General features: G+C 33.8%; 2 protein-coding genes across 6 annotated transcripts; one reads left to right on the top strand and one right to left on the bottom strand.

The window, feature by feature from the left end:
• Positions 1 to 69: 69 nt before the first annotated feature.
• Positions 70 to 5,712, bottom strand: LOC111009750 (uncharacterized). Of its 5 annotated transcripts, none has more exons than XM_022282945.2 (10): positions 5,446 to 5,712; positions 4,833 to 4,937; positions 3,818 to 4,234; positions 3,520 to 3,637; positions 2,624 to 2,936; positions 1,679 to 1,751; positions 1,443 to 1,533; positions 1,276 to 1,355; positions 465 to 593; positions 70 to 399 (listed from the first exon to the last, which is right to left on the bottom strand). In XM_022282945.2, the coding sequence occupies exons 2-10, from the start codon at positions 4,866 to 4,868 to the stop codon at positions 385 to 387; spliced, it is 1,272 nt and encodes a 423-aa protein (XP_022138637.1). In that variant the 5' UTR covers positions 4,869 to 4,937; positions 5,446 to 5,712; the 3' UTR covers positions 70 to 384. The 5 variants fall into 5 exon arrangements, with proteins under 5 accessions (XP_022138637.1, XP_022138638.1, XP_022138634.1 ...); XM_022282946.2 differs by having other exon boundaries at positions 3,818 to 4,231; positions 5,446 to 5,711; XM_022282942.2 differs by lacking the exon at positions 4,833 to 4,937.
• Positions 5,713 to 8,483: 2,771 nt separating this feature from the next.
• LOC111009736 (DNA mismatch repair protein) lies at positions 8,484 to 11,652 on the top strand. The gene is made up of 4 exons (XM_088126360.1): positions 8,484 to 8,557; positions 8,665 to 8,760; positions 9,770 to 9,936; positions 11,150 to 11,652. The coding sequence occupies exons 2-3, from the start codon at positions 8,670 to 8,672 to the stop codon at positions 9,898 to 9,900; spliced, it is 222 nt and encodes a 73-aa protein (XP_087982486.1). The 5' UTR covers positions 8,484 to 8,557; positions 8,665 to 8,669; the 3' UTR covers positions 9,901 to 9,936; positions 11,150 to 11,652.
• Positions 11,653 to 15,639: the final 3,987 nt, after the last annotated feature.

Below are 15,639 nucleotides of genomic sequence, written 5' to 3'. Positions count from 1 at the left end.
AACCCTGTTGATTTAAATAATGTGATCTTTTTCCAGAAGATTAGAATTTTCTCAATTTGCTCATAAAAGTTGAGAAACTACTTGAGAGTGGAACTGCTGCTAAAAATTTACAAGCTTGAGTAGTGGATACTCATGGCCTTTTTAAGTCTTTTTGTACATGACATTGCAAAGATATAACAGAAAACTGCTTCCAACGGATCAGAATTCGCTATACGAAAAATATATACGGTGCATTGATACATGTCTTCAAAGTTCAAGCATAATCTTCGTTCATCACTACCAGTTGTAGCTTCCGCTCGATCCCATCTATTGATATTGTCGATACGTACATTTGAGATGATGATCGTTACTCTTGGGATACCTGAATTTTCTGTAAAATGGAATCTACCTGCATTTTTGCTGTTCATGAACCGAATTATCTTCAGTAATCTTGGGGGCTTATCGTCTTTAGAATTTGATCATACCGGGTTAGGATTCTGAGCAACTCGAACTCGCCAAATGTAGTAATTAATGTATAGAGCGTTCAGGCTCATAGCCACACCTAAACCCAAGACAGCAGACAGCAATATGGCATGAATGGCCTTCAGTTTCAGCTGCAAACAAAGACCAAAAGAAGGTTGTCATTATGATGTAGTAAAGGAACCACGACGGAAAGATTGGCTCGTGCTAGAAGCATTTGAATCTTGTAGCTTCATAGATTCGATTCGATGAATGCCCCCCATTGTTCTGGTAGAATCAATTCCAAGCTAATAGATAATCCACGATCAACTTCCTTTCACACAACCCTATCGCAGGGAAGTCGAATCCTTGCTGCCAAGGTGTTCTTTTACCTAAGGTAAAGTTGAAGATTTCAATCGGGTCGGGTCAATTTGGTTTTCAGAAACAGTTTTGGCCTTGGTTTTTGCCAAAAACCGACCCAAACCAACTTGTATGCATCCCTATTTGTTCCTCTTCACAAACAAGGTCGCGTTCTTTAACGGAATAATACTTTTCCTATACACTATACACCAATCAATTGGAGTTCGTAGTCTCTAGTTTCTAGTAGTAGTCCAGTGTTCAAAAAATAAGCAGAACCCACTAAATTTTTTAGCCAATAAAATAATGTGATAGAAATTCTTACTGATCGATGTATAGGCAAATATTTTCCTTTGCTTGAATTTTCATCTTTCAACCCAAATTTAAGACTGAATTGGTCCCTTTCTAATATGAATTAAGAGAGATCTCACAAGAATGAAACCAAATTTGCTATGTCTCATGCATGAAGATTTTACTCACCAAAGTATAGAATAGATGAAGAATGATAGCTACAAGTGCAAACTCAAGAGCTGCATATGTCCATATGTACTCCTTGATTGCTGTAAAGTTAAACAAGCAGGCAAATATTAAGAATCATAAATAAATCAGTTAAAGAAAAGTATTTAAAATTTAGTGGTGAACTCTACCGAGGATGACAGACAATATCGATGACAGGAGACCGAACACCAATGCAAACGGCGCAGCATAAGCGATCGCCTTAGTCTTCAAGTCATGAATCTAAAAACAAATAATTAAGGCAAAAACACCAATATTACAGTTCGACGTGAATGAAAGCAGAATTGAACATTAACGAAATCTAAGTACTGCGAGGGGATAACATCGAGCAGAAATAATTCGTAAAGAAATTTGGAAAATGGCATACCAGAAGCTGCTCGAGGAAGAAAAAGTAGCATATTGTGCTGATTAAAACAAGCACCACAAAGTCCTGCCAAACACTGCAACAAAATGCAGAAGTCAAGTTACAGTTTTCACTCAGGTATAAGAAACAAAAAACCAGAAACGAGCGTGAAATTTTCAAACATCATCAAGAAACAGAAACCGTTCAGTTGAATAACAGAACCTTTCAGATAAAGTTTAACAAATCCAAATTGCGATGAGCTGTTTGTTATACCCTAAGAAGCACGGACACGGACACGGGACACGGACACGGACACGGACACGACAGGACACGGCGATACGTCAATTTCTAAAAAACTAAGACACGGACACGCTGGGGATACGTTATTTATTTATTATTTTTTTTAAGATATAGGTAAATTTAACATAAAAATGCTAAATATACTTCGCTAAAAAACATAAATGTCAAGTAAATTTATTGGGTTGAAGATGTACCCCACTAAAAAGCATAAAAATAGTAAATGTAATCCACTAAAAAATCCTAGAGAAGGATTTGAATTTGATTATTGGGTCGAAGTTGTCATCCTAATTTAGTAAATCATATTCTACTCCAGTTTAATTCATATGAAATTAGGGAAAAAAGGAAGTAAGAATAGAGCTTATTTAATTTAACTCACACCAACAGAAGGGTGGGTCACTAGGTAGCGTTTTAGGGTTTTTTTTTTGTAGTTTAAGTTGTTGAGATTTCAGCCAAACTTCGTGGACTTCCAAAATTGGGCTAAGGAAACAATATTTTTTTATCTGGCGTGTCCCTCCCGTGTCCAAAACGTGTCCCCACGTGTCTGAAATTAAAATAAAAAATTTAATATTCGGACACTTTAAATTGCGTGTCGGACACGTGTCCGGACGTATCCGTGTCCGACACAGACACTCCTCCTTTTTTGCCGTGTCCGTGTTTTATAGGTTATACCTGATCGCCTGTGAACGGAAAGTTTGTTGATTTTGCGACTGCCTTCTGTCCCGTTGTGCGGTGGTGGGAATTCGGAGTAACGTGACGGGTAAATTCTGTACTTCCTGCCTACAGACTTCACAGTTCTTGTTTCCTTTTCTGCTAAACCATTCAATTGCACAATCTTTGTGTACAAGCCTGAGGTCTCCTTTGCAACTGCATTCCATTTTGAGAGTGTTTTCTTCTTTACATGGGTCAAGACAAATTCTACAAATTGCTTCCTCTTCAGCAATTTCTTCATCGTCGTTTTCCAAGGTAGCAGAACCATTTTCATCTGATACATGGAAATAGTTCGTGTTAGGTTCAAATATATAATCGTCCCTAAAGTTGGTACTACTTTTCAATTTTGTCTCTAATCTTTTAAAAGTTTTAATTTTATCCTTCTATGTATTCATTCTTTTTCAATCAAATCCTTATTCTCACTAGACATCAAGATTCATTGAAAAAATGATGATCTAACGTCGGGATACATTTTATTGACGAAGTAGAAAATATCCTATATTTTAATTCAATGAAATAGACATGTCTACACATAGAATAAGAAACTTATTTATTTCAGGTATCATTATGCTTATGACACATGTAGTTAAATGTTATAGTAAGTACTATATTCAAATTAGGTTAAATAATTTATGGACCTAATATATATATAGTACGTAATATTGCGCCCCGTAATAAAGCCATGTCTCGGTGTCTATGGGACATGAAGAGTGCTCATGGTATAAACTATAAAGCAATATTTAAGTTAGTAATAAAGGAAGGATTAATCTAAACAAGCTGATTAATTACTATCAAGTATTAGCTGAAACAAGAGTGAAAGTGAACTGAAAGTGAAAGTAGGGTATATGGATTTTTACCAGAACTAGTACTGGCCTCAGAATGCACATTACGGGTAACGAAAGATGTAGATCGTATTATAACGATATTTCTACCGGGCACGGATAGAGACCTCGAAACTGTACGGACTGCTCCTTTCTGCAAGAATTAACCACAATTAGAAGACCAAATTACGGTTCTGAAACAAGCGCCATTGCTCGTGTCAATATAATAAGAACTATAAAATGATAAAAAGAGGCAAGGAACCAAGAAACTGAGGTACCAGCAAGTTTTTGTATGTCAAAAGTTAAAAAATGAATGTAATACGAGATAACTCACACGTGGGATTGGCCTTTCATCGGTTTCAATCGGAGTTGTTGTGGCAGGGAGGGGAACCACGGGGGACAAGTTTGATGCTGGAGTAACTGGGAGAGAGGAGGATCTTTTCCACGAAAATGCCGAAGCAAAAGCAGCCATTATTGGACTTTCAGCAGTTGTCCTCGGGTCCGAACTCAAAAGTGAACTTCTCTCACCCTCAGCAACAATGCCTTTTCTCTTAAAGCTTAAAGCCCTCAAGAAGCTTCCTGGAGATAAAACACCATTATTGGAAGCTTGAGATTGGAGTAAACCTTTTCCACTACGGCTTTTACCAAAGCCGGACGATCTTGGGGGTATTTGAAGTGAAATATCAGGACGTCTCCCACTACGTCCAGCATCGGAAGTCTGTTCATTTTCGGATTTTAAAACATCAACCTGCTAATTACAAATATTCGGATACAAATACAAAGTCATATTAGATTCATTGTCTATCCAGGCAGTTCTATACATAATTAAGTTGTAACTCACAATGGAAAATTTTCATGTGGGACAGTAAAATTTTACATTGTAATGATATGAAAGACATCTCAGACTCTTTATTCTATTAAGAATAAATAATTTTATATTTCACTTATTTTTAGCTCACAAATTCTTCCCATTTTAATGGTTTCTCCAAGTTCAATGCCACAAATATTTCTATGATGCAGCTAAGTAACTCTAAGGATGCCCGCAACCCAACCCGAGCATAGTCCAATTGTAAGAGGCATTTCGATCTCCTTTAGGAGATTGTAAGTTCGAATTCTCATTCTATAATTGTGATCTTATGACATAACATTTTAAAAAAGAATAATAAGAACTATAAGGATCAAGGATGTCCTGTTAATCGTCTTCCCACATCGAAGCCACGATATGCAAAAATAACTTCAATGTTTTAAATTTTAATTATAAAAACTCGAGAACAATTGCAAGCCCGAGCTCCCTATGTGAATTATCTTAAGGGAGACTTGTCTAGGCCACATTGTTCTAAGCGAGTCACCTTGTGGCTTCCAACTTCACTACTCGTCCGGGGCATTCACTGATGATCGATCCTCAAGCCAGTGTATTGTATCAAGGATTTTCCAAACATCCATCCATTCAAGTCCTATTGTGATTCAAAATTTTAATTATTAAAATATGATGTAAATAAGAGATTAGGCAATGTTATTAGATAGATTTATGAATCTATGATATGTGATCGTTTTACTACTTTCTTTTTGTTTTCTGTTTTTTTTTTTTTTTTTTGTGGCTAGTACTTGATACACTATTTAAGATCTACCAACAGTGCAAGATAAAGAAAATCCACCCCCCCCCCCTCCCCCCCAATAATTCAGCTCAATTAAGCTGAGTTTTTTATTATTTTTTTTAAATCACTGTTTCGAACAAACCTCATTATCTCATCACTCACATGAATCATAATTTCTCAGAATGATTGTAGTAATAATCCATGTCATAACTCGGAAGAACAGGACAGTATCAAACCAATTGTACAACTCTAAAACAGCTGAAACAATAATCCCAAAATCAACTTGAAGATAAATCAAAATGCAAACTCACATGCAGAAGACAGAGAATAAATTAAATTTGAAAAAAAGAAAAAAAAACTAACTAACCTCTGGAGTAATCTCAGAAACCCCATTTGAAAGTGGCTGAACTGCAGCCATTTCTGTAATAAACCCCACGAAATCAAAAGAAGAATCCAAGATTTAAGAGTGAATCAGAGCAGAAAGCGAGAAAAGAAGGGGAAGAGTAAAAGGAGTGGGAAATTTATGGATTCATTTATTATTATTATTTTTTTAATTTTAATACGAGTTTTTTAAGGGGAAAACAATGATACTCTGGGAAGACGATGGTCTGGAATCTGATCTGGCTGCTGCTATGCTAGCTTCCAACCTGACGAAGAAAGTGGGCTTAAAAGGCCCATTTACAGTGCACTTGAAGCAATGATGGGCCCACCTCTCCACAGAAAAGCCCAAAATCTTTTACTCATTTTCCGTGCATGGTGGGATCCACGCGCTCGATAATGCATCAAAACGTTGAATTTCGTTCACGTATTTTGTATTTGTAATTTCTGAATAAATTATTTATATATAAGAAAAATTTATTAACACAAATGTATAACTACATATAAAGAAATAACTGAAGTGTTATGCAAAATTAATGGTTGAAGAAATTAATTAAAAGTAAAAATGAACGGACTAAAATTATCATTTTTTAAAAATACGGGAATTAAAATAGAAATTTTGAAAATATATATACTCAAATGAACAAAAATTAAAATTATATGTACAAAAATGAATATTTTAAAATATGGTGTTCTAAAATAAACCAAAACTAAAGTAAAGCGACTGAAGTAGTATTTAAACTTTTTTAAGACTAATTTCTATAGCATATAAATCGACTAAAAGAAATAAGAGAGAGAGGTTAACGTTGACTTGCGAATTTGTAAAGAGAGGTGTAGCTATTTTCAAGCTGATTTGTTACAACTTTCTGTTACTAAAAGTTGGAGTTTACTTCAAAATGGGACTTGTTTTTCAACATAAACTTTGGTTAGCTTAACATGTGGACTTTGTGTGAAGTCTACTTACTAGTTAGTTTTAGATTTCTTAATTTGAAATTTTTTAACAGTGGGTTGAAAAAGGTAAATCAACCTTCAATTTATGCCTCTATTTTGACATGCTGCTACGATGTTATACGTGCTCGTCTTGATATATAGTTTAGACTTCTTTATTTATGCTTCCAATCAGTTATTGATGAGAAATTTCTCCCTCTGATTCTTCATTCGTTTTGTCTTGATTTGACAATCACATGTCCACCAGGCACCAATAAAATGATCCAAGAAAATCTATCCGTCTTGTTTCAAGTCTATCCGTCTTGAAATATTATATAATAAGTTAAGAGATAATATATTGGGAGAGCTATTTTAAAATCTTAATTACATAGATGTGTTTAGTTTTCAAAATTTACACTTTTAGATATTTGCAGTTAGGATTTTATTTTATTACCGTTTCTACCCTTATTTATTGCTTTTTATTTTATTATAATTTTTAAATTTTAAAGATTTGAATCCTTAATTTGTAATTATATTCATTTAATTGTTGTGGGCCCCATTCAAAATTTAAATTAAATGAATATTTTTGCTGCCGATTCGATTTCCTCGTTTGCTTCCGATTTTCTCCAACCATCTTTTTTGTTTACTGCTGTCTTCGTTTCCAACGTGCAAAGACGTCGACGGCCAGACCTTCATTTTCCATCTTCAGGGATTTTATGAACAATGTATTTATTTCTTTTGCACGTTTCCAACGACGTTCATTTTCCATCGCTGAATAAAGTTTCTGTTGACAACGTGTTCCTCGTCTCCTGTCCCCTTCTGTTTTTACCATTGATACTTATTAGTGTTCCGTTAAGATTGGTATATATGGGGATATTTTTTATGTATGTGTACAGAAAATGGAAGTTCAAAACGTCTCACAGTCTTAGTATTCCTGATTATATTCGTATATATAGGTATATATTGTATATGTGAATATATCTTATATGTGTATACATATATCTTATAGTTCTGTAGAAAGGGTCCTCCATACCATTTGTAATTATTAGTCTTCCGTTAAGATTGGTATATATGAGGATATTTTGTTTATGTGTATAGAAAATTGAAGTTCTAAGTGTCTCATATTCTTAGTATTCCTGATTATATTCGTATATATAGGTATATATTGTATATGTGTATATATCTTATATGTGTATATATCTTATAGTTGTATATAAGAAGATATAAACGCATATATCCTATAGTAATGTAGAAAGGGTCCTCCAAAATTTAAGTTTTAAACGTCTCATGGATGAAGCGAAAAAAGTTCTTGATTTCGAATTTGAGAGATTTTTGGACGGGATTTAGAGATATTTTGGGAGGTTATGATTTCAATTTTGGGGAATCTAGGGTTTTGTTTTTAATGTTTTGGTGTTTTAATTTATTTTGGGAAGTATCATTAACCTAAAATTATGGGATCTAAATTATAACCTTCAAATTAATCAATTTTGCATATTAAAATGAATTTGTAAATACAAGAGGCTATTTAAGTAATTTATATGATGGGTACTCTAAAATGATAATTGATACACCACGAGTACAAGATATCAATTCTTTTTCTAGATTGGAATTCTTAAAAGAAGTCTATGGAATTCTATGGGTGCTTGTTCCTTTTTTGACTACTGTATTGGGAATCACAATAAGCGTACTAGTAATTGTATGGTTAGAAAAAGAAATATCCGCACGGATACAACAACGGATTGGACCTGAATATGCTGGTCCTTTGGGAGTTCTTCAAGCTTTAGCAGATGGTACAAAACTACTTTTTAAAGAAAATCTGTTTCCATCTAGAGGTGATACTCGTTTATTCAGTTGATAGACAAATTTGTAAATTTCATAAATTCTATCCTTTTATGTAATTAGGATATTTAAATAGCTCATCAATGTACTAATCCCATAAATTAATGAATTAGACTTTAAATTCATGGGCCTGCTTCTCTAATCCTGCTTGTTTATGGGCCGCTTAATTGGGCCTTTTACTAAAAAAGCGTAGTTGGGCTTTCTCTGGGCCGGATTTCGAAATTGCCGCCTTCTCGATTGATGTTTAAGAACGAAAAGAAAAAATAAATTGGAAAAAAACACAGTTCCTCTCTGAAACCGAAGGACGTCGCAGCTATCTTCACAGCTTCAGCCCTGTAAGTATCTCTGAAACTTCAAGTAGAAACCACCGCTTGCTTTTGGAAACGAAAAATGGATTCTATTTTATAATTAATTTTATATGATTTGTTTTGTTGATTCTCAGTCCAAATGAAGTTTCTAGACTGGTATGTGAAGATTGGGGCAGTTTCGGCTTTGATTGGAGCTTCCATGGAGATGTTCATGATTAAGACGGGCTTCTGTGTGAGAACCCTCCTTCTTCTTCCTCCTTCTTCAGTTTATCACTTTAAATTCTTTTTGTTTCCAAGTAATTAGTGGAAGTAGTTTTGGTAATGGCTGCTTCGTCTTCCGATAGGTCTTTATATTAGATCTTAGAAAATTGATGTTTCTACGAGAATCGAAAGATGTTTTTCAATAGTTCTTTACCATCTTTTTTTTTTAATTATTTTATTATTTTTTAATTCTAAGATCTTCTGTTTAAGTTGATTGAAGAAAATTTTGCTTGTCAATAAATATAAACTAAGTTTTTATTTCTTGTGTTTCATACTTCGAAGTGAAGAAGTTTAATTGAGTTGAAATTGTAATGAGCCATAAAATTCGCGGTATAGTTCGAGGCTGTAGCTGATCTCAGTTTCGATACTATTGTGTTAGCTGCCATTAATCTAGAACTTTTAGAATTGTGGTCCGGAAGTTTAACAAGTGTCTAATTGGCACTTGAACTTAAATGTGTTTAACAGGTACATGACTTATTAGACTTTTTTTTTTAAAAAAAAAAAGAAATACAAATCTATTGAGTTTGTGAATTTTAAAAAATCTCGAATATATCAAAGATCTATTAGACATAAAATTGAAATTTATTGATCTTTTAAATACCTTTTAAGTTTAAGAACCTATTAAACAGTTAATAAACTTATTAGAATGTGTCATTGACATGGTGAGTTTTTTGCAGATTTGTAGCCTTTATGTCAAAGTGGAAATATATACGTATTTATTTACATTCAGTGTCTGTGGATCTAGTTTTCAAGGGAGGAAATTTTAAGGCTAGACTTTTTAATGGATTCTTAATTATACGAAGCTACTGATTCATGGTGTTTGCTGTCCCATATTGAAACTGATTCAACTGCTCACGCTGTGAGTCAGAAAAGTTAGTTTAAGAAAGTTCTAATTACAAGGAAGTTCTGATTCAATCGCTCTGCTGAAGTCAGTTTATTGTTTGATGGTCAATTTATTTTGGCTTTTGTATCTTGCAGATGATAAAGTAACAGTTTTGGAATCAGAGAAGCTGGCTTGGGAGAATTCGCCCGAGGCTCAAGCAGTTAGAGAAGCCCTCAATCCTTGGAGAAATCGTGATGCTGTTGCAGAGGCCAAAAAAGACGCCTAATGCTTCAACTGCTTACTGGACTAGCTGCTTTGCAAGGTTTGTCTGACTTCATAATCAGCAAATAGAACATAGAACTTATCATATAGAAAGATATAAGCAATGTTGTAACCATGCCCATGCTTTAACTTAGGGGTGTCAGCAGGTTCAGGTTTTAGCTGAAACCGATGTTGAGCTGACATATTGGTCTAAGGGGGAAAAAGTTGACGTTGAAATTGTGACCAAATAGGTCCAGTTTGATCGTGAAACTTCCAACCAAATACTGATACATCTCACAGAAGATAGGAAAAGTACAGTTTCGTGTGATGATTAGAGTTTTGGTTAAAGTGTTAAATTCAAATAATTCCTCCTGTGTTCTTGCCTAGAAAATTTGGATGAATACTACTAGCATAAGATGGATCACATCGATCTTTGATACTGTTAAAAGCTAGGCAAGATGATCGAAACATTAAAATGGCAATACGCGTACGATTAGAACACCCAAAACTCCAAAAGTAAAGGATTTACAAATCACTACCCCCTCCCATTTTTTCCTTTAATTTTATTATTACTCAATATTCTTGCTCTGTTTAACCAAAGTATAATAGAAACAAAAACTCTAACTCATTAAATCTTTCCAAACTGGAAAAAAATTTCTCATGGAGAATGATATGTCGGAGCTAGTTTTGATAACTATTTTTTTATTTTGTTTTTTGTTATGTTTTGTTTTTAAAAGTTACGCTCATAAATATTAGAAGATAACAAAACAAAGAAAAACATAGGTGGAAGTAATATTTACGAGCTTAATTTTTTAAAATTTAAGCCAAGTTTTGAAAAACTAAGAAAAATTAGTTCTTAAAAGCTTGCTTTTGTTTTTTAAATTAGTTGAGAAGTCAACTGTGTTTTAAAAAAGTGAAAAAAATTGTAGAAACAAATCATAATTATCGATATAAAAGATTGAAAAATGAAATGGTTGTCAAGTGGGTTTAAATTCTTTGGGAAGAGCACACCATGACGAAGCTAAGACCTACTATCATCTGGGTTTCTATGACATAGCTTCCCAAATTTTCCTATTGAATAAACAATGAAAGAACAAGGGATGATGGAAGGATATTGAAACTTCAAAACTTCACTAACAGACCTATCATAGTTCTACAGTGGTTTTTTTGACAATATTCAACTCTGTTTGTGTATATTGGTATGCAAGAACTCCCTTCGTACCGACACCTTGTACAGCAAAGGACTTAGCGGTTTCTTCTAATCGGTTTTGCAGGTGGGGAACAACAATTACAGAAGAAGACTACTGAAGGATATGCATATTGGTCCTCGGACTGCAAGGCACTGTAGTCCAGACCTCAGAAAGTGCACTTTTTTCTGGTGAAAATACTGATTTTTTCATTGAAGGAGAAGCTTAAGTTTAATAGAATAATCATGGACGAGATTTTTAACATATCTTCCCAAAACTCTTTCTGCCTATCTATATTCAAATCTCCAGGTGCCTCTAATTAGTTTTAGTATAAGAAACTGGCATGGATGAAAATTTTTGAGATCTGATTTTGTACTTGATATAATCCTTCAGGGCATGTGAGCCAACCAACCATTAGAATTGAAGACAATAAAGGCATCATTTGATAGTAGAAAACGGTATTTTCTGTGTCACCCTAAAATTCCCCATAGCACAGGCTTTCAGTTAATAAGAGATAGAGTTCTGTAGAGGCATTTATATAAGACATTGGAGGTCTTCTTATGGTAGTAATATGGTAGATTTTCAGATCATCTGATTCAATGTTTTTTTTTTTTTGATATCCGTGTGTCTGGGCTAGCTTGCGTGCACCTCGACTAATTACAAGCCAATCGTCTGACTTTACTACATTTGGTTGATAAGGTAACTCGTAGGATATTAAATTCTAGATAGGTGACCACCATGGTTTAAACTCATTTCCTCGAAGTCCTTTGCTATTTACATTGATCCTTATTAATCACTAGGTCATCCCATGATGGTTATCTGATTCAATGTTAGAATATAAATTGTACGATGATAGGCATAGGCCCTGATTAGAAAGGTATATTCTAGAAAGAGGGGGCGAGAGGGAGCGTAGCTAATGTAATGGGGTGTGAGGGTTTCTATTAATAGTGCGGGGACGGGGTCCGAGTTTGTTAGAGGGGCAAATATGAAATTACATCGTATTGAATATATCTCAATTAGGGGATGGGGAAGAGGCATCTTTTGGCTGATTTCTGAGGAAGCAATTGTTTGGTGAGAATAGGGAGCTCTCGAATTCTCCCTTGGCTTGTAATCTCTTCTCTGAATATCAATAATAGAATCGAGGTTCTATCATATTACCAAGCTCAGATTCTGATAACTCGATATCGAGGATTCTGTTTCTAATTCATTCTACCATGTTGGATTATAGTTCTTGACTATAACCTCCCGGATGATTATGACATAGTTGTTGCAGAACACAATTGTTGAAAATGTTTCTTGGTTAGGAAGACAGTTTAGTATTTAACCATTAGTTTGGATCTTTTTTGGGTCAAACTTTCACACTATCTAAATTTATTCATTATACTTTCAAATTTTCTAGAATTCCAAAATTTTCCATAAAAATTTGTTTTGGTCCTTGTCGTTGATTTTGTAGTGCACAAAGTATAAATCTTATGTGATATATTCAGTGGACACAAGTTCTAAGTTAGATTTTGTTAGGAGAACTTTAAGGATTAAAACTGAATAAATATGAAAGTTTGGAGATTAAAATAGAATTTAACCGTGGAAAGGTTGTTGGGGGGTAAGAAATCCGACAGAAGCAAGAATCTTCCACTAGTTTTGGAAATAATGGACCAAGAAAAGTGACATATATATGTATATATATATTTGTATCTCCGCTGATGGGGCTCAGTGTGAAATATTGACTCCCAAATTCAACTGTCTCTGATTCTGATTCCAGATGTTGGTTTTAGTGGATTTTTCCTCCATTTCTGTCAATTACTAAGTTGTTCAAGAGGATCACCTCTCCAACCAAACAAGCCAATCCCAACTTAAGTTGTTTCGACGTTTGGTTTGGTTCAAATTGTTGTGGGAAAGGGTATGTTTGAGTGGCTGGTTGGTCGAGGCGTTGGAACTTGGAAGTACCTATGGATGAAAAAGGGGCTTAAACAATTAGGATTAATAAATGTGCGTGATTCCATGTGAACTGGATTAAAAGTAGTAAATAGTTTGATAAAGAATGGCTAAGTTTGAAAGGACGGAAAGTGATTGAATTTAATCTTGGATAGCACGTTTTTCAAATAAACATTTTTTTTTCAAAAGTACTTTTTGACATGTAATCAAAATTTTGTAAAATATTTTAAATTAATTAGAAATATAAAGGATATCGAAAGTGCAACGACTATAAAAACGTCATCGTCGGCAAACCAAAATGTTTAGGTGTTTGAAATTGCAACCTTTTAACCGAAAGAAAATTTTGAATAAAGAAGAAAGAAGAAAGAGAATATGAAAAAGAAGAAGCACTTGGGAGATTGTGGATCAACCGTCTATTTCTTGACTTTTTTTGTTTGGTGGGGGCAACAATTTCCTTTAACATTAATAGAAACAACTTGATGAGATATCAATCAACTTATGAGGCTCATTACATTTCTATTAATTTGTCATCAAAATTTATGATGAATTAAGAAAATCAAGTTTGGTCGATAATAAAGTCAACATCAACCGGATTGATAGACATTTTTTATTTAAGAGAATGACGATAGATTGCGTTCAGATATTAAAATGTTGGAATTCAATATAGCATACCTCTAGAAATATTGAAATGCATTCAACTTACATTTTCAAAATATTTATAAAAATCCATATAACAAAGCAAATGAAACAAATTAAAACAATTATTAAACTCGGTCTAAGAAACAAAAATGGAGGATTTAGCACATAAAAAGTTCAGGATTCGAACTCAAAATTGAAAAACTCAAGATCAATTTTTTTTTAATTTAATAAGAGGGAATAAAGTGGTAGAAATATTCTATAACTGTGTAGTCCATAATATTTAAACCTAAAAAAAAAAAGTAGCTCTCTGATCTCCAGCTCTGAAATGACAAATGGAGTGGATAGGTGACATGAAACCCACCATCAAATTAAAATGTTAAGCAAGAACCTACCACATTTTTTCAAAACCCAGCAAAATATATATATATATATATATAATGAAGATCTTGTCATGATCATCTATAAAATCTCCACATAAATCACTTCAATTTATTTCAGCAACAATTTAATATAAAAACATGCACAAAATCTCCCTCCACATATCATAACTCAACAAACCCACCTCCCAAAAAGTCAAAAAAAAAAAGTTTTTTTTTTTTTTTTTGCCTTCATATATTACTCCAAACTTTTTCTTGTTAATTCATAATTAAAACAATGGACCAGATGAAAGATGGGTCTTCTTTCTTTGTGTGGGAAGACAGCGCAGATTCCGAGGTGGATAAATTACCGTTTTACCCTCGCCCGGGTGAGGAATCTGCTGTGGATGATCAGGAGGATGCTCGGTCCTGCAGCTGCGACGATGCGGGCGAGAGATCTAGAGCCGTTGATTTCCAAGATGATGGGGATGATGCCGACGATGGAGATCAAGGCGTTGGTGGGCCCGACCAGCTCGACGGAAGTTGGCGGAGCGTGGCGGCGGCCGGCGAGGAGGAGGAAGAACTAGAAGGTGAGTCATGTAATGTGGGTGTGATCCGTAATATGAACGAAATAGTGGAAGACAAAGTCTTTTGGGACACTTGCATGGCGGGAGGGTATCCATAATTTATTTATTTATTATTTTTTTTAGATAACTGTATCCAAATATCTTCAAAATAGTATGATATTATCTGTCAAAAAGTCTCATAGACAATGTGAGAATTTATTTGACATTTATCTTACAAACTCAACATTTTTTTTAATAATAAAAAAATATAGTATTATTTGTGGCGAGAATCGAATCTTGGAATCTTCATCATTCTATATATGGAAGGAAACTGATATTTTGACCGTTAAGGTATATACTACATGGTGGAAGGGTATCCATGAATTTTCTTTTTGAATATAGTATTATTTGTGGGTGCGTGGTGAGACTTGAACGTTAGATCTATAGGGAAGAATACTGATATTTTGACTATATATATATACACACACATACACATACTACATGTGGAAGGATATCTATGAATTTTATTTTGAAATATAATATTATTTGTGGTGTGTTGAGACTCCAACTTTGATCTATATGGAAGAATACGACCGTTAAGGTATATATTGCATGTGATAAGAGAGTATCCATGATTTTCTTTTGAAATATTGTATTTATTTGCGATGAGACTGGAATCATCGATCTATGTAGAAGAATAGAGATATTTTATATATTGCACATGGTAGGGAGGGTATCTACATATATATATATATATATATATATTTTTACAATATAGTATTATTTGTGGTGAGACTCAGAATAATTAATCTTTGATCTATACGGAAGAATATTGATATTTTTTATTGTTAAGATATATATCTGCATGGTGGGAGAGTATCCATTATTTTTATATATAGAAGTATATAGTATGTACTGCATGCCGAGAATATATATATATATATTTTTTTTGAATATAGTATTGTTTACGGTGAAGACACCACCACAATGTTATAATATTGTTCAGAAGTCTCCTACCAATGGAAATAATTGTCTTATTTTATATGCTCATGATCATTTCCTTCCTTAATCAATGTGTAACTTT

Source organism: Momordica charantia (assembly GCF_013281855.1).
Source record: "Momordica charantia cultivar OHB3-1 chromosome 7 unlocalized genomic scaffold, Mcharantia_2.0 BLBB01000007.1, whole genome shotgun sequence".
Taxonomy (NCBI): domain Eukaryota; kingdom Viridiplantae; phylum Streptophyta; class Magnoliopsida; order Cucurbitales; family Cucurbitaceae; genus Momordica; species Momordica charantia.
This window is presented reverse-complemented; position numbering and strand designations above follow the sequence as displayed.